The sequence below is a fragment of the Manis javanica genome, chromosome 9, assembly GCF_040802235.1.
Source record: "Manis javanica isolate MJ-LG chromosome 9, MJ_LKY, whole genome shotgun sequence".
NCBI lineage: Eukaryota > Metazoa > Chordata > Mammalia > Pholidota > Manidae > Manis > Manis javanica.
Genome location: NC_133164.1, coordinates 3,409,892 through 3,429,363, shown reverse-complemented (window position 1 = coordinate 3,429,363; position 19,472 = coordinate 3,409,892). Strand labels below are relative to the sequence as shown.

At 40.6% G+C, this 19,472-nt stretch overlaps 1 protein-coding gene across 6 annotated transcripts in view; it reads left to right on the top strand.

The window, feature by feature from the left end:
* The window catches only part of MYO16 (myosin XVI), a 513,550-nt gene that overhangs the window by 197,802 nt on the left and 296,276 nt on the right, over positions 1-19,472 (top strand). For all 6 annotated transcript variants that reach the window (XM_037024949.2, XM_073212365.1, XM_073212366.1 and 3 more), the window contains exons 8-9: positions 9,183-9,258; positions 12,018-12,171. In XM_037024949.2, coding sequence (XP_036880844.2) covers positions 9,183-9,258; positions 12,018-12,171 — 230 coding nt within the window. The remainder of the gene's footprint in view (positions 1-9,182; positions 9,259-12,017; positions 12,172-19,472) is intronic.

Here is a 19,472-nt window from a genome sequence, read left to right as displayed (position 1 = left end):
CAGGTCAAATGAAGTACTTGGCTTGAGTTGATACATTTTACCTGTTAATTATATTTTTCAGTTCTATGATTTCCATTTAATTTGTTCTTACAACTTCCATGTCTTTGGTGAGATTTTCATTTGTTTCAAGAGTATTTGTGATTGCTTATTGAAGCATTTTTATGATGCTGCCTGAAAGTCATTGTCGGGCAATTCTAGCGATTTGTCTTGCTGTTGGTGTCACTTAATCATCTTTTCTCATGCAAGCTCTAATTTCCTGATCTTGGTCTGATGGATGATTTTTAATTGTATCTTGGACATTTGGGCTATTGTGTTAGGAGAAACTAGGTCCTATATAAATCTGTTAGCAGGCAGTCACCTAGCTTCAGTTTAGCACACAGGCCCTGGTCTCCAATGACAGTCTAATTTGCAGGCCTTCTGAGGTGTTATTTTGGTCTGCTTGGTTTATTAGTGCCTCTGGGGTTTCTACTGGTTCCTTCTGGTGCCCCCAGAGGGGTGGGAGGGGTTTCTCTAGGCCAGGCTGCTGCACATCTCTGGATGGAGTAGGGATGACTCCACAGGGACAAAAAGACTTTCAGGGCTGGGGGCCTGTGGGGTACACGCCCCCTTATGGGTGCCCCTCCCAGTCACCCTCATCCCTGGTGGGGGAGAGGAGAGCCTCCGTCTGGACCCAAGTGTTCGTGGGTCATGATGCTGGACTCGTGATGCTATCAGGGGGACAGAGTTTGAATGCGGGAGGGATGGGTCTCTTGCTTTACTGGGTTGGGTGGGAAACACCTCGTCTGGGAGGCCTTCCAGCATCAGGTGAGGGGACGTAGGTTGCCTGTCTCAGCCATTCCTCCCTCTCGGGGTGTGGGGAGCCAGGTCACTTCTTCCACTCCTCAGAGTTTGTGGCTGGCTTGTTCTCTCCAGGACTTATTGTAACTAGTGTGCAGGGCCAGGAAGAAACCATTCTAAGCTGGGGTGTTTAAAGCAGCTGCTTCTCTTTAAAACAAACAAACACCTCATTTCTGAAAGCCTTGATAAAGAGGGATGAAAGGAAGTTAACCTCTGACTATTTTCCCACAAAACCCACCTGCAGGGCAGTGTAGAAATGAATATGCCTTTCTAGAGTGTTTCCGTTACAGCGTATCTGTTTCTGCCTTGGGCCCTGCATGCTGAGTGTGCCTAAATGGGACCAACTGTCCCGGACTCATATTTGGAAGGAACATCTCAATGTTTTTGTTGTACTTCCTGGAACCAGCACTGACACCATCAGAAGTTTTATCCCTTAGGCAATCAGATAAAGCTACTAATCCTTTTTCCAGAAATGCACAAAGTACTCCTACAGTTTCAGAGGTCAAGGGTTCTCTATGAAAATAGACCTTTCAGGGGCCTGTAGGAAACACTGCTTTGCAGAAAAGGAAACTTCTCCCCCAGAGACTACATTGTTAAAGTGTCTGCAATTGAGATTTATTATGTGATAAGAGTTAAAAGTCAGGATCAAGTCAGATAAAATTTGTGTCATGGAAGGAGACATGTTTTATAGAACCATGACAAAAGATTACTAAATATATTAAACTAATAAAACAGATCGGTTCTGTTGCAAAAAAGATTTGCAGTTGGTTATAGTAATGAGAGTAGATTTTTTTAAAAAACATTTATTTACAGTTACATTTAACAATAAAAGAATGATTTAATGATTAATATGTACGCCAGGCACCATAGCTGCCACAACACAGTAACCTAGGGAGCGTCAGCCCAGGCTAGTTGCCACTTCCTGCGCCGTGTTGCCTGGAGACTCTCACACGAGCCCTAACACAGAGGAATCGTTGACTCTAAGGTGGTGACAGTTAGTGGATGTCAATACTTGCAGCCCATTACCTGCCACATTTGAAAAATTTCTCAGACTTAGGGTTTTCTAACTCTGTTATCAGCCTAGAGAAACATAGGCATAAACTTACACGGGAAATACAATTCAGAAGCTGCATTTGCTTTGCGAGATGCAGAGTAATTAAGATTGATGTTTTTATTACTTCTCCAGTGTCCCAGCTACATTCCCAGCACTCATCATTTATTACCCATAAGTGAATGGAGAAACACTTTCCAGTTGCTCCATTTTTTTTTTCAAAACCAGTTGCAAAATATCTGAGTCCCCATCTCTTAAAAAATGATATTTCTGTTTTCTAGGTTCCCTTTTCTTTCTTCTATTTCCCAGACACTCCCCACCGACAAACACCTGTATTTCAATCTGCCCACGAAACTGATTAAGCCAGCTTTGTCCTGGAGCTCCTGGGCTCCTCCCTGGCACTGAGCACCCGCTCTCTCCCTGCCCAGCCGTGCGGACCTAGCAGACCGTGCTGACTGTTCTGCCATGGAGTCTGGCCCCAGGGACTTCAGTGAGAGCCATCAACCTGTGTTCAAGGCGGGATTAGCTCAGAAGATTGTTGAGAATGATGAATGACAATGGGCGTGTGTCCTGACTAATTGATCCAGTTGCTAGATTTGCACAGATAGATATCCCACTCAGAGTTTTCCAGGAGTAGCCATTCATGGTGTGCAAATGAGACAGAGTTTAAAAATAATCTCACCTTTATCCTCTGCTTCTCTAGAAAACGACTAGCCCATCAGCTCCGTATTTTGTAAAGCCTTGTACTCTTCAGTACCAAGGATAAAGTCTGAAGATCAAAGGCCTCTTCTCTATTTTGCTTCACTAAACCTACTCGAAGGTGTCTCCAGCGGAATGTAAGCTCCAAAGAGCAGGGACTTTATTTGCATTGCCCACTGGGCTATCCCAGCACCTAGCAGGAGGGACTGAATGGTCAAATCAATCAGCCAGGCTCTAGAAGCAAAACTTTGACATTCAGAAGTAGAGCAAGGCTTTTCTGTTAGAATATATGACACCAAAACCAAAATAGTCTCCCTTGATTCAGACAAAAACAAACAACTAAGAGATTTATGTCAATAGGAGATTTTGAGTGAATTGTATCTCGATTATTTCATAAGAAAATACCGTACAATAGCTAGAATTATTTCAAACAATTGTTCACCCATAAAATACTACTTAATACTCTTTCTGGAAAATACATTTTAGAATTAAATATCAATTTATGTACACCGGAGACTTGCAACCCTCTAAGAAATTTACTGTAAATAAATGCATTTCAGTTCAGAAAAAAAGCTTTAGAAATGCTAACATTTAAGAGAGACTAATGGGATTTTTAGACATTCATAGTAATTTCACTTTCTTATAAATATCTTATAAATACATTTATGGAGAAGGCAGTTCATAATTTGTAATAGTATATATTATTGTCATTTACAGTGGGATGGCACATATATTTTAAACCCTCCCTTTATAAGAATATTTTTTTCCAGTGAGAAAAAGGAGATGCCTTTTTTTTTATCTAGAACTGGGAATGGAATAAGTTACGAGCATGTCTTTTGGTTTTACAAGTTTTCCATAAGTTGTACAGGGAGTAAAATTTGATTTTAGGCTTATGCTGACTTCAAGTGTCTATAACGGGATTGGTGATCCCACAACAGACGATAAAACAGTCAAATGCCAACATCTACACATCCTTCCCTTCCAAAGTCGCATGCATCACACAGCCCTCCTATCTTGAGGTTCAAAGGAGCCTTTATATTCTGAAAAGCATTTTTACCCAGGTACATAACGATTGAGATATATTCAGAGTTTTGCGGATTTTTTGAATTTCTGATATTTCTTCTTTGGAAAAAAAACATAACACTCTGGTTTTCCTCCTTCCCCTCCGAGCATACAGTGTGGGTGAATTCAGGGCTCTCTCCTAGGTTCCCTGCCTTCTCGATGTTTGCCCGTCATGAGGGAATCTCCACACCTGTACATTCAACTACTCTACGTGCCCACAGCTCCCAAAGCTTTCTCTCATTTCTCTCCCAAGTTCCAGGACCAGGAGGGCCACTGCCCAGTGGGTCACTCTATCCAGCTGTCCTCAAACCCACCTCGAGTACAAAGGCAATTGTCACCGTCCCCTTCCTCAATCCATTGCTCCCCCATGTTTCAATTTTGCTCCCTGTAAAACTGGGCATTATGTTCTTTCCCACCTCCAAATGAAATGGTCTCTTCATTTGTCCATATGACCCTCTTGTCTGAGAACTGAGTGCAGGTACGGTATGCATTTCCTGAGCAGCACGGGGCCCGGCCCAGAGCACTCCCTCACTCACCGCTTGCTGGGGTCCTAGTTTAGCAGATGCTTGTCTTTCTCAGTGCATTGCTGAACAAACAATGAACAGCAGATGAGTGGCCCAGAGCCAGGGGAGAAGTCCGCATGGAGCTATGGGGACATACGTGGTACATGCAAGGTGTTGGGGTAGGGCTGGGATAGAGATTGGTGACAGACAGTCACTCAGACAAGTCGCGCACAATGGAAAGGAGTTCAACTAAGGGCAGAATACTTTGAGCAGCACCATTTGTCCTCGTAGAAAAAGTTCATCAGAAGAGGCTGAGGAGGAATGGGTATAGGGGGACAAGGCTGCTGTGTGGACGTGAGGAGGGCTTCCAGAAGGGAGCTCAGAACAATTGTGTGGAGTGCTGGGGGGCTCAAGAGCAGGCATTTCGAGGCATGAAGGCAGAACTATTTCTTTAATGAAAAATCGCAGTTGAATCACAAATACAGTTAATACTGATGATTTATTAGACCTTTTTAATATTTTAAATGTGAAATCCTTCAGATAATTCTGAGTTAGAGACGTTTACTCATTACAACCTAGAGTATGTTCCTATGAGTATGGAATATACACATTCTGAATTCCTAGGACCTTTAACACAATTTCTCGTAATTAAGATAAGTTATTAAAATAAGTGAAACAATCTTTTTAGCTTTGGAATTAGGACTTCTACTATCTCCAAACACTCATTGCTATTTTTTAACATTGTAAACAATTAACTTAAGTTACCATCAAGGAATTAATTTTGCTGAATTTACCCAAACTGAAAAACAACTATTCAAAAGAATGAGAGAAGTATATCCAGGAACCTGAATTAATTTAAATTGCAGCTTAAACATATTTTCTGTTAGCCATTTGGGTCTCCTTTTACCCACACATACACATTGCATGTGCATGTATGTAAACACACACACACACACACACACACACACACACACATCAGTGCCCTTAGCCACTGAGAGCTTTGGTGATTATCAAGCTATCCTGACAGTGGAGATGACTCCTTCATTAGTCACACACTCCTCCTATTTGCATGTGAATTAATTTACCTAAATACCCTTTGTGAGGTGAACACAAACGTCCCAGAGTGGCTGAAACCGGCATTGCCCCCCTCAGTAGTTCTGCACTGCCCGGCCTCGCTGCTTCCTAATGGGAGGCACAGGGGAAATAGTGGCCTTAGAAAAAGAAAGGAATTCCCCAAACAAGAGAAGCTGCCTCCTTCCACACAGGGATGCTTATTTTTATGGGCCTGAAATAAAGTGAATTGCTTTCATTGCTGCAGATGGTCACATAGGAAACATTTTGCTTCTATTACTCAGGTGCCTTCTGCAGCTGTGGAGGTAGTTTGTGGGGAGATCCCGCAGGTCTCTCTGGGAGTTCTGTAAGCAGCAGACTGAGTTAGATGTGCAGCATGACTGTCGAGCCCCCGATAGTCTGACATTCTTGCAAAAATATAAAAGCTTTTAGGTTTACTGTTGGTCTCCCAAATTTGTGAAAAACAAAGACAATCTTACCCAATTCTTGGCTTTCCTTTTTTCCTTTTTTCTTTCTGCTTTTCTCCTTCTCTTCCATCTTCCTTTTCTCCCTCTTTCCCTCCCTCCCTTCCTTCCCTATGGTTTAAATGCAAGCAAATCTCTCAGTCTTTAATATAAAACAACGCTTCTTTGTACCTCTTTTAATGTCCTGGGAAACTGCTCTCTATAGATGATTTCTTTCAGATTTCAAGGGAATTTCTTTCTTTACTAAACTGAATATATTGGAAATAAAAATAAACTTCTAAATAAAAGCACTCTGATGTAACATGATTTAAGTGGTATTGGTATAAGTTGAGTTCTGCAAAACCAAACACTGGTTTTAAATGAGCTTGTGGGAAAGTTAGCAATGGGGCAGACTATTTAAAATCTAATTCATTTTTATATAATGAGAATTCTAACAGTAGCAGTAATTGATGGGCAGGCAGATACCTTGTGACACCTGGACGCAAAGACCTGCAGGGAGGAGAATCCACAGCACATGTTACAGAAGCAAAACACCCGCAGATTGGAAAAGCCAGTCCTGTTCTAATCAATATAATAAACCAAGAAATGGAAAGGAGGAGGGGCAACAAGAATCCCAAAGGCATCTCCAGAGAATTAAAAAGTTATAATCATTAAGTGGATTTATCAAGGCCGTTTGCAGTAGCATTAAAAACATCAAATATATATTGGAATATGTTTCACAAAAAATGTGCAAGATTTCTACTGAAAATCTTAAAAAAAGATATAGTGAGAAATTAAAGAAGACCTAAATGAATGGAGAGTTAAGCCACATTCATGTGTTGAAACAGTGAATATGAAGCTATCTGTGGAAGACAGAATCATGGCCCCCAAAGATGCCCACACCCTAGTCCCCAGCACCTGTCAGTATGTTTTTGACGAAGCAAAAGAACTTTGCAGTTGTGATTAGTTAAGGATCCTTAGATGGGAAGAGTTTCCTGGATTACCCAAGTGGGCCCAGCTTAATCACATGGGTCCTTAAAAGCAGAGAACAATTCCTGGCTGAAGGTAGTGGGAGATGTGACCATGGAAAATGGTCAGGGAGATAACAGTTTTGCTGGCTGGAAGACAAAGGAGGGGATCACAGGCTAAGGAATGTGGTGGCCTCTAGAAGCTGGAGGAGTCAAGGAACAGACTCACCCCTAGTACTAGAAAGGAGTATAATGCTGCCAGCACCCTGATTTAACCCAGTGAGAACCCTGTCAGACATCCAACCTACAGAATTGTAAGATAATACTTTTTTTATTGCTTAAACCACTAAGTCTGTGTTAATTTTTTAAGGTAGCCATATACAACAAGTACAGCATCTATTTAAAGCAACCCCAATCAAATCCTAATTCGTCACACACCCCTCCTATTTGCATGTGAAGTAATTTTCCTAAATACCTTTGGTGAGGTTAAAACAAAACTTCCTATAGAAATGAAAAATTCATTCTAAAATTTATACAGAAATGCAAAGGACCTGTATGGAAAAACTTATCTTGAAGAAGAGAAAGAAAATTAGAGACTTTTTTCAAGACATACTATAAGTCTTTCACTTATAAAATTTCAATACTGGCCATAAAGCTATACTAATCAAGGTCGTTAGGGAAGGCTGGAAGGATTTAGACAAATAGATCAGGGATCATAAAATAAAGTACAAAATTGTCAGGGACATGTATAGTCACCTGGTTCTCTATTAAGGTGCCAACGCAATTCAGTAAGAAAAAGAAAAAGTATTTTCAACAGATGCTGCTGAAAGAACAAAGGATGCATGAGCAAAAGTGACGTTGAGCCTTTGTGTGCCTTTTGCAAAAACTCACTTGAGATGAACCAAAAATATACAAGTTAAATCATAAAGCTTTAGCAGAAAATATAGTATAATATTGTCATGATCATTGAGTGGGCAGAGTTATTTGAACATAAAAAGTGCTAACTATGAGAGAAGAAAATACAGATGTACTTTAACAAATGTAAAATAAATAAAACATTGTTCATCAAAAAGCATTTAAAAAAGTATGAATAGGCGAGCCATAGAATGGGAAGAAGTAATGTAATACATATGTCTAACACATGTATCTAGAACACATGAAGAACACTTCCAGATCCATTGTAAAAAGATAAACATTCTAGTAATAACTTGGATAGACTTCATAGAAGAAAATACAAGAATGGCTGTTAAAGACAGAAAAAGGCATTCAATACCATTAGTCATCAGGGAAACAGAAATTAAACTATACTGAGATGTTACTTTGCTTTCAGTGTAATAGCTAATTTTTTTTTAAATGACAAAATTAAGTTTTGGAGAGGATGGGAATTTAGCAATATGTAAATGTCTGATAATAAAACTTTTAAATAGAATGTGGAGCAACAGGAGCTCTTCTTGGGAATGGGAGTATACATGGGAGCTCTTTAAGAGAAAATTTTGCAGCTATCTAATCACTTAGATGCTGTCCAAAATTTTATTCTAGCAGTTTCAGTACCAAGTGCATACATTCTGAAGAAACCTTTGCATGTGTGCACCAAGACACATAAACTAGAATTTTTACAGCAACACTATTTGTAAAAAAAATAAATAAATGACTGCAAATGAGAGAAGAAGATAGATAAATTGTGAGAGATTTGTATAACGCAATTACATGCAGTCAAGAGAATGAATGAATCTTGGTGAAAACCATCACCTCTGATGATTCACAAAAATGCAACGTTTAGCCATGAAAGCAAGACACAGGAGAAGGTATACACTAGGGCTTCATTTCTATAAATGTCACAAACAGATCAAACTAAGCAATATGTTTTTGGGGGATTCTTCTGTGTGTAAGGGCTGAGCATATCAGAAGCAGTAATGGTTAGCCCCAAATTCCTGGTAGTGGTCAACTCTGGGAAATAGGGAGAGGGGTAATTTTGGAAAGGAACCAGAAAGATTCCATGAGTGACATATTTTTTGCAAGTTGGATTCATTGGAATTTATTCCACCACTGCTCTTTCAATGGTACACATACATTATACATTCTCTGGATGCGTGGTATGTTTTATAATAAAAATTTTAAAACATTAATCTCTAATTAAGTCATTTCACTCTTATAATTTGGGATTAAGGTTTCCTAATTTTCCAGTGTCACTTTAGGTTCCTATAGCCCTTGGTGCTGTCATGTTGGGACAGCAGCCATCGGTGAGACTCTTGTGAATTGCTAAATTAAAGTGAAACACACTATAACATGTAGTTCCTCCCCTAAGATGCCCTGAAGTAAACCTGAGAGGTGTTAAGTGACCCTTTTCAAATCCTCAGTGATTCATTCCTTATTTGATAAGTAATTGGGCTGATTGCCTTAAATGCTGGCACAGTTTACGTGTCATTTTTTAGAAAGGCACTGACCACAGAGGCCCTGAGCACCCGGGGACCCCTGTGTGTTACTAACTGTCAATCCTCAGCACCAGCATTGCGTTTCCCATTTCAATTCTCATTATTAAATGTTTCAGACAAACCTGGTGAAGCTTCTTTTGATGCATCAGGCAAACCCAAACCTTCTGGACTGCAATGAGGAGAAGCCCTCAGGTAGGTTACAAGCGCCCGGCTTTGGGCCGTGATGGTCCTGGTCTAGTTACACGAGGTTCGTCCCCTTCAGCGCTGCTGCGGAACAAACACAGCCCAGGAGGAGCGCAGCGGGTGGTGAACGCTCTTTGCACGTTGGTCTCCACTTCCCTGGATTGATTCCTTCAGCCACTTACTTTAAAACACATTTTTGCTGTTATTTAACTGGTTTCTCATCATACCATATACATAATTGTTTATTAGGTTTTTTTTAAACAGAAATAATATATCTTTCTGTACAGTTATTTATACTGTGAGAAATAGACTAACATTGGCAGGGGAATTTAAAACTGAAAACTTTATTTAATAAATTACTTATTTTTAATAAACATTTTAATACAAATTTCTAGAGCTCTTTTTGCCACTGTTGTTTAATATATTCATAAATTTATTTATTTCTACTTACTATAATATAGAAAAATTTGACTTATTTTTTTCATTTTTTTAATTGAAATATTGTTGATATACAATCCTATATTGGTTTCAAGTATACAGCACAGTGGTTCAAAAGTTACCCGTATTATTAAATCCTCCCTCCAACTAATGCAGTTACTATCTGTCAACATAGGAAAATATTCATATATTTATTTTAAAAATGTATGCCATGTTCATTTTCTAGCTTGTAAAATTTGACAATGACATTACCACTCAGAAGTCATGTTTGGTATATTAAAAATAGAAATTCTAAAAAACAAAGAGAAAAGTGTAGCATAAGTAACAAAATAATATGTTTTGAAGGTAGCAATTCACCTGAATAACTTAATTCTAATTATTATTCTTGCTGCTATCCCTCTAAAACCTAAAAGCACTTTATGCCTAAGATTTCTTATTTAATGTACTTCCAGGAGTGTGATCACCTGATGTGATTACCTGATAAGCCTCCAGTTTAAGACAAATGAGGGATTCGCTCTATTTCTTATTTTATCAGAATTAAGAATCACTGTCGAATGTTTATTCATCTTTGTTAAAATAAACTTAATATATAACAAATAGAACTGTAAGCTTAACAGTATCAAACTTTAGAATCAGGCTAGTATTTGTGATAGTGTAGTGATTTTAAGGTTAACTACAGAAGCATGTCTAATGGTAAATATTAAAGGAGCAAATAGAAATTTGTATATATATTTAAGCATATTAAGTCACATCCTCTGTTACCTCAAGTTCTAGCAGACCACATTTTTTCAAGTTCATATCCCTGGCCTCTTTCCCAGAGAATGGAATATGTGATTGGCCCTTTATTGCACAGACTCCCATCTGTCACACTTCCACCTTTTAGGTCTAGTGTTAATTGTGCCAAAACAGACCTCGTAGGCAGTTGGCATCCCTAGAGCCCCAGGGAATGACTATACATCTGGACTAGACTCAGCGCGCGTCATGTCAGACCTAGTGGACCCCAACTCTCTTAGGCGATGTAGCTTATGTTTGTTGTGCCACATCTACCATCGGTGTAATCGCTTTTCTGTGCTATCTTGGTCCTGAAAGAGAGAATGGTGGGACCATATGAGACTCAATAAATGTTTGTGGACTGAATGAAAATACTTCTCACACACAAAGGACAGAGAGCCATAATACAGTGAGAGTGAGAGGTTTCCAGTGAATGCAGGGCATGCCAATATCTAATCCAAAGCAAGAAAAATGGACTTGGTAAAACAAGAATGCTGAGAACAGTAAACTACACACCCGTATCAATAACTGAGCAAGTGGAAACCATCATCACTACTATATTATATTCTTGCTATTTTGTGTTTCTTGTATTTGTAATGGTCACATTAAAAAACAAACTGGGGAATAAAAGCAGTTAGGGATATAGCTGTTAGGTGGGACAGAAATAATCTCCAAGGGTAAGGAAGCTGAGCTCTTTCCTGCGCGTTATGTGGACACGATTTAACCCAAAGCAAATGATGATAAAATCCTAGCAAGAGTATCTTCTGTGCTTGCTGCTGTGCCCCATCCATCCCATAAAACACATAACTCAGTGTGTAGACATAGGGCGTCGCGTCATGCGGTTTAGTCATGAAGGATGAGAAGGAGCAGTTTCCTCCATTAGGTTCCTGCTTGTTATTAAAGGGAATTTTCCTTCAGGATTTATCAATTTTCAGTTTCAATTGTTAGTATAAATTTGATTAACGCATGTCTATATTATTACCCAAACGTGTTTGGAAGTCACTGTTAGGATGTAATTTATAATGAAATGGAATTATTTGCATTTCAGATTGAAAAAAACACATCACAGAGAGAGACTAAATCTACTGTTTCAATCACAACTGAACAGTTCCTTGTGCATCTGCCCATTCAACAGAATGCTCATCGAGGGCCTACTGCACGTTTTATGAGAACCCAGGATTTGGGAAAATGAAACTGTTTTTATCATTTTGATTCATATTCCCCAAGATGAAGAAAGACTCACTGAAAACGAATGACATTAGGTTCTTTCAAGCCTAGCTTCTCAGTGATACATTTTACACACCACCACTCAGTGAATGTTATTTTTACAGCTTTTCATTTCATTTGTAATTAAATATGCCATTGATGTAAATGAAGATATTCTTTTAAAATGGCAGTACTGCAATTTTATTCCTACCATAAACATCTAGTGTTTTTTTGTTTTGATCCATGCATTGATACATTTTAGCATTTTAGGCATATAGAATTATTAAAGTAAATAGCTTTATGTTACCCCCCGCAGCCACACTTTTCTCTGATTTTCTTACTGTTCCTTGTAGGTATCGCTGCATCTGAGTTCATTGAGGAGATGCTGCTAAAAGCTGAACTTGAGTGGGAAGGAAAAGTGAAAGAACGTTTGTCTGTTCCGACCTTAGCCCAGGAAGACCCCTACGAGGACATCCTCTGTGACCCCCCGGCCCTCTCCAGCAAGCTGTGAGTGCCTGTGTTCTGACCGCCGCAGTCGCAGACCCTGCTCATGGAGAGCAGCTAGCCATTCTCCTTTGCCATCCTCACTAGACACCATTTCAGTCGCTTGTAAGACTTTCTCAAAAGTTAGAAAATCGAGCATCAACATATTTGCCAAAAAATACTTGTAACAGTGAATTTACCATAATTTTATGAAAACCCTCCAATTCTTTTAACCATTACTGTTTTCATTATTAGATCAGTTTGTCACCATGAGGCCAAAGATACTATTTGAAATGCACTCCACTTTTTTAGCTAAATTGATTTGTCATATTTCCAGCGACTATCATGGTAGTTAAATTACTAAAGTAGGAAATACAAATATTCACTTTTTTCTCTGTAAAGTATAAAACAAATGATTTCTTGTCACTCCTCAATACCAACACATACAACCACAAGGATGAACCTTGAAAACATTATGCTAAGTGAAAAAAGCTAGTTGCAGAAGGGCACATGCGATATAATCCATTGATACAAAATGCCCAGAATTGGCAAATCTGTAGAAAGAGAGTATATTAGTGGTTGGCAGGAGGGGACGGAGGGATGGGGAGTAGTCTGACTAATGGATATGGGGTTTCTTTTGGCGTGATGGAAATATTCTGGAAGGAGATGTGATTTCTCATACAATTTTGTAAACATGCTAAAAAAAAAGCACTGAATTATACACTTTAAAAGTGTGAATGCTGTGCTATGTGAAGAAAAAAATATTTTGGGTTGAAAACCAAGTCTGCAATAGACAGGCAGTGGGGCCTTGAGGCGGTTACTTCCTTCTATGGACCTGTTTCCTCCTGGCGATGGAGATCGGGTGTGATGTCGGAGAATCTGAGAGGGGCAAGAATACACCATCTGGGTTCTGGACAGTCTGAAAATCAGTCGATGGTAAAGATGGAGGCCACACGCACCTCAGAGGACAGGAATCAAAGACCAGTCAGCCATAATTTTGTTTTTTTTAAACCCTGAGAAAGGTGGCAAGTAGACTCAGCAAGTTTAAGGATAACAACTAAGTACATTTGCAAATTTTCTTTTTCATTCGTGATTTTGATGCATTCTATCTGGTTTCCATTGTCCTTAGAGTATTATAAATAAATATGGACCAGGAGCAAACAGACATGATGAAATAACAACTATGTGGTTATGTTTTAATGCAGGAACATTTTCTTTGTATAATCTCCTCTTTGAGGCCTTGTTTTACTATGAGAAGAAAAAATATGGACACCTGAAAACTCTTCCGTAAACAAACTCACAAACATGAGGATTGAAACTTTCTCTAAAGCTGAGAATGGGTGTAATGTTGAGAAAAAAATAATGCTTGTTGATTTTATGTATATGATAGCACAGTGGTGATTGATCTGGATCACAAATTTCCTGAAATGTGTTGGGACATTTTCAACCTGCTGTTCTTTTTGTAGAGAACATAGATGAAGTGAATCAGAGAATTGATGTGATTAACATGAAATGTAAATCCGTTTCTTTTTAGAAGTCCCTTAAGCATCATTTACAAAGTGGCCTTTCTTTATAAGCTGGTTGTTGGACAGGCAGTGGTTTGGACCCAGTGTTTGGGGAGGGCTGGGGTCTTCCCACTCTCCCCTCAGCATTGATGCGATTTTTCTGGAAACTGGTCCTTTCAATCTGTTCCCTTCATGAAAATGAACAAATGCTCTGGTTCTGGGAAAAACAAGTTTCACCCGTTTAAACCAAATGCACGCTTAAAGAGTTTGGTAATGTACATTTCAAATACAAAACCTGGTCTTCAGCTCTTCCTAGAAGTCCCTCAGCTTTAGGGAGATGAAGGGAAATTAAAGCATAACTGAAAACAAACAAAATCCACAGCCTAGGAAGAAGGGAGAGAGCAAGTGGGCACTGAAGCCTTAGCCCGTCTTGCTCTGCTCCATTCGGGGGCAGGCACTCCCATGAAGCTTACTGCTACTTTAATTTCATTATTTTGCCCAGGAAAGAACAGTACATATTCATTGGTTTGATAAGCAAAGAATTAGGAAGAACTTAAAAGGCTTTCTTTTCTTAATCTGTATAATCTGTTGTTTTTCACCAGTGAATTTTTCCTTCCCCACCTCTTGTCCTTCGCCATCATTCTGAAGACTTACCTCTGTCACTTCATCTGAGTTCTGGCTGCTCATATTTCTGTTTCAAGCCTAGATTCTATTCCCCTGCATTATAAAATTGACTTGTTTCTTTTCTCTTTTGCCAGAAGAATATATTTTGCTAAAATTTTAAGAAATAATCAAGTGGCTTACTCTTTCTAGTATCTCAGGATAGAAGTCAAATTTCCTTTCCACTGCCAGCTCACATTTACTGTTCTGTGAGCATTTTGTGCTGCTGAGGCAGTTTGCTGGGATAAAAACATGATTTCCTCTGTGCCCCACTGTTAGTAGCAGCTACCTATCCCTGGTTAAAGATTCAATCAGCAATAAATGTCTTTAGGATTGAGTTAGCCCATGTTTTCTATAGTGAACATTATTAAGTCACCTGACATTTAAGTTCTCGTCTCAAAGTGAGCAGGTTAGATTTAACTCCAACAGTCCTTACAACTCTGATATTCTCTGTTCTCTCTGTGTAAAGCCTTAAGTCTCCTCTCTTGGCTTTAAATCTGCAAAGCTGTTGTCCTGCCGAGCTGCTGCTCCCTGCGCCATCCTTTCTTTCCGAGCCTGCCTCCTCCCTGCGCCGTCTTTCCCGTCCTGAGATTATCTCGATGCCTTGAGTGTGGTTATAGCTGCTAATGAAACAGCTGCTGCTGAATATGCCCTTTCCTGTCTGAATATGGACTCGCCTTCCCAGGGTGTTGAATCATTCAGAAGTTTTGATGCATATGCTAACTTTTGTTTCTATTGTATTTCATGGCGTTCTGAGTTGGAAGCCCCAAAAAGCCTAAGCGGATAGAGTAGCTCACTAAACAATGGTGGTCCCTCATTTATTAATAATAACAACAGTGACAGTTGTGTGGTTACCAGGCGTCAGGATTTATGCAAAGTGGTTTGCTTGGATAATTTCACTTAATCCTCAGAACCTCACCCGGAAGTACTTTTTATCACCATCATCCCTGTCACAGACTAAGAGTTTAAATAACTGGACTCATGTCACAAACATATACACAATCTTACACTGTTTCAATGAGGAGTTTGTGTTTATTGGTAATTCTTGAACTTCTAACTTGGCTTTAAAGAGGAAATTGATAACCTGAGTTTCCGTGTTATGCTTGATCAACTTTAGGTGTGGGAAATGTCAGTTTAGGATAAGCACTTAGTGTGACAACCTAAGAGGACAGTCTGTAATCAGGAAGAAAACTTCCTTCCACAGGATGAGGAGCGTGAAGGTCCCTTGCAGTTCGATCTTCTTCAGATCCGCTCTCAGCTCGAGCTGCAAGTCGGAATGAACAACAACAAAGGGCTGCTATTCCCACCTGTCAGGTCATCCGGCCAAACCTTGACCTTGCTCACTCCATGCGGCTGACCTCACTCGCTGAGTGGCGTGGGAGGTCACCCAGGCTCAGAGGCTGGCTCTGCGCTTGCTGGCCCCGTGGCTGGGGTAATGTGGTGCCACGCTGCGTACTTGTCCTCCAGTGTGAGATGTGGGTGTTGTGCGTTAGAGGATTTGTTCGGGGAGGGGAGACTGTAACCCCTTGGAGTCCCCGAGTGCGGTGGGATTGTCTGTGTTATCTGAGGGCCCTTGGCTCACCCTCAAGGTCCTGCTAACATGGGGACTCGAGGTGGGGACGGTCCTGCAAGGAACACCAGCGATGTCATTACGGGACTGAGCTTTGAGCCAGCCTGACCTCTAGGCGGGGAGGAAGACTGGAGGGGAGCTTGATGTGTGGCCAGTGACTGGAATGGCGCCCGTGTGACAGAACTTCCCTGACAACAGTAAGGCCCCGCGGAGCTTCCCGGGTGGTGGACGGATGGACGCACTGGAAGGTGACACGCCCAATTCTGTGGGGAGAGGCGCAGAAGGACCCTCGAAGCCTCGCCTGCATGTCTGTGGGGGTGGCCATCGTGTGCAGGCCCTCTAGGGGAGCCCTAAGAGCACGCACAGTGCTTTTTCCTGAGTTCTGCGTGTCCGTCTGGTAACTCTCAAGCCTGGGAACCCTCAGTCTGTAGCTGTTGCTCAGAAGTGTGTGGCGTGGAGACGCCCAAGCTCCAGGATAGTGTCTAAAGTGGGGGCAGCCTTGCTGGGGCAGTGCCCTTCGGCTGTGGGGTCTGTGCCCACCAGGTGGTCAGCGTCCCAGTGGCGTGTGGTACACCACAGATGCTGGTGACAATGGGGAGCCATGCCATGGGGTTGCTCCTGACGACTAGTGAGTTACTATTTCTAAGACTTTCGGAGCAGCTTCTGGCTGTCTACATAATCGGAGAGATACTACGTAAGTGGAGGAGAAATGACAAAAAGAAAAATATCATGTTCTTCATTCATCTGGGAACTGTCAGGAAAACCATCTAAAGAATAAAGGCCTTCAAGCTATGAGCTGAGATAATAGAATCAGTCCTTCAATTTGGAGCTTTCAAACTAATTCTTCCCGTATGGAGAACATCTTACTTCCTAAGCAGCTGGAAAGAAAATCAAGTCTCAGAGGAGACCAGCTTGGTTGGGTGAATCCTTTGATTAGGTTGCTTGGTGCTGGGTCCCTAGGGCCTCTGAGTCCACCAGCCCTTGGGGTGGACAGAGTGTGATGCTGGGCATGTTTCTGGGAAAAGTCTGGGAGGGGGCAGAACTGAGTGGGTCTGAGGGCCACAAGACAAGGGGCGGGACATGGTGGGACATCTTGGGGTGGCTTCAGCTAAGTGCCCACTGATGAGGATAAATGCCCTGTGGAGATTTTTAAGGGGCACAATGTGAGTTATCCAATATGTCCCTGACCTCAGTAAAACCTGAGACTCACAGTAGGCTTAGGGTAGATGTTGTGGAAAGTCTTAAAGGTGCCACCTATAATGAAATAGGCTCACCATGCATTCATCCAAAGCAAGCTATCTGTGGCTACACAAGGTATTCTTCTATAGAAAGTTGCTCAATAGAAAAGAAATATGATTTGCATGTCAAAACAATTTCAATAATCATTTCCATTGATTTTCCTTTAAACTCCATGTCTTAGGAGGAGTAGACATGAATATACACATTTTGTTTATGGAGAAACAGAAGCCCAGAGGTGTGACAGCTAGTCAGCGGCAGCTGCGGTTGGAGCCTAAATCTTTGAATCATTCCTTTATGCTCGTCCCCTTAACAGGCCAGAGGCTCAGGAAGATGGTCCGGGTATCTCCCCAGCACCTCCCTGCTTCGGGATATGCAAAATCTTGCCACGTGGATCTAAAAAGTATTTTTACAAATGACTCATGCTCAAACACTACTGAGGACATTCATCATAGAAACGTCTCCTTGTAATTTAGACCAGGACACTTGGATAAGCAATACAGAAAAGTGCATTTTCACTCTAAGACCCTCAAGTACAATTGTGCTACAGCCATTAATTCTCTTGTTCCTGCTGGTTGAACACCACATCTTTGGTTAGTCGTGTGAGACAGTTATTCTTTCATTATTGTTTTTTTACTGAAGTATCGTTGATGTACAATCTTACACTAGTTTCAAATATACCACACAGTGGTTCACCAGTTACCCATATTATTAAATCCTCACCCCCACTAGTGTGGTTACTGTCTATTGACATACAAAAGATGTTACAGAATCATTGGCCATATTCTCCATGCTGCACTACCATCCCTGTGACCACTTTATATTATGATTGAGAATTTTTGTGCCCTTTATCCCTCTTACCATCCTCATCCCCGCAAACTCCTCCCCCATGTGACTACCAGTCACTTCTCAGTGTCTACGAGACTACTGTTATTTTGTTCATTTTGTTTTGCTTTTCTTTATATTCCACAAATAAGTGAAATCAAATGGCATTTGTGTTTCTCTACCTGGCTTATTTCACTGAGCATAATGCCCTCTTGATTCATCCATGGTGCTGCAAATGGCAGCATTTCTTTTTTTATGGCTGAATAATAGTCCATCATGTATATGTACCCCATTTCCTTTATCCATTCATCTGTTGAGGAACACTTTGGTTGCTTCCATATCTTGGCTATTGTATATAATGTGTCAGTAAACACAGATATGCATGTATCTTTTCAAATCAGGAATTTTGTTTTCTCTGGGTAAATTCCTAGTGTAGAATTACTGCGTTGCATGGTATTTCTATTTTTCGTTTTTTGAGGAGCCTTCATACTGCTTTTCACAGTAGCTGCACCAATTGACATTCCCACCAACAGTGTAGGAGGGCTCCCATTTCTCCACATCTTTGCCAACACTTGTTATTTCTCGTCTTTTGAATAGTGGCCATTCTAACTTGTGTGAGGTGATATCTTACTGTGGTTTTGATTTGCAATTTCCTGATGATTAGCGATGTGGAGCATCTTTTCATGTGCCTGTTGGCCATCTGAATTTCTTCTTTCGAGAGATGTCTCTTCAGGTCCTCTGCCCATTTTTATTCAGTTATTTGCCTTTCTGGTGTTGAGGCATATTCGTTCTTTATATATTTTGGACATTAACCCCTTATCAGATAAATCATTTATGAATACATTCTCCTATACTGTAGGTTGCCTTTTTGTTTTACTGATGATGTCCTTTGCTGTACAGAAGCTTTTTAGTTTGATGTAGTCCCATTGTTCATTTTTTATTTTGATTCCCTTCCCCGAGGAGGTGTGCTCAGAAAAAAAATTGTTCATGCTTATGTTCAAGAGATTTTTGCCAGTGTCTTCTAAGAATTTTATGGTTTAATGTCTTACATTCAGGTCTTTGATCCATTTTGAGTTTACTTTTGTATATGGAGCTAGACAGTAATCTAGTTTCATTCTTTTGCATGTAACTGGTAAGACAGTTGTTCTCATAAATTTACTACTGACTTCAAATGACCTGAACATTTTCGAAATCAGCACAGCTTCAGTGACCATTTTGCAATAAAATAGCGTCTCTGGAGATAAAGCCAAACCAGACTCCAGCCCTAGACTCCTCAGGGTCACTCGGAGTTTCGTGTTGCAAAGCCTTGATAAAGCTGCCGGTCAGTTCCCTGAGAAGTGATATGTAGGAAGGAATTCCATAGTCCAGTAGGGGACACAGAGAAATGTCACAGAATATAGGGACTGCGTGAGACATCGAGAATTGATTGATATGATTTCCAGTTTTAAACCCTTTCTTCTACCTGTCAAATACTGCAGGATAGCAAGCTGGCCTTCCAAAGGTGGCTGAGAGCTAGACTCGCTGAGGTG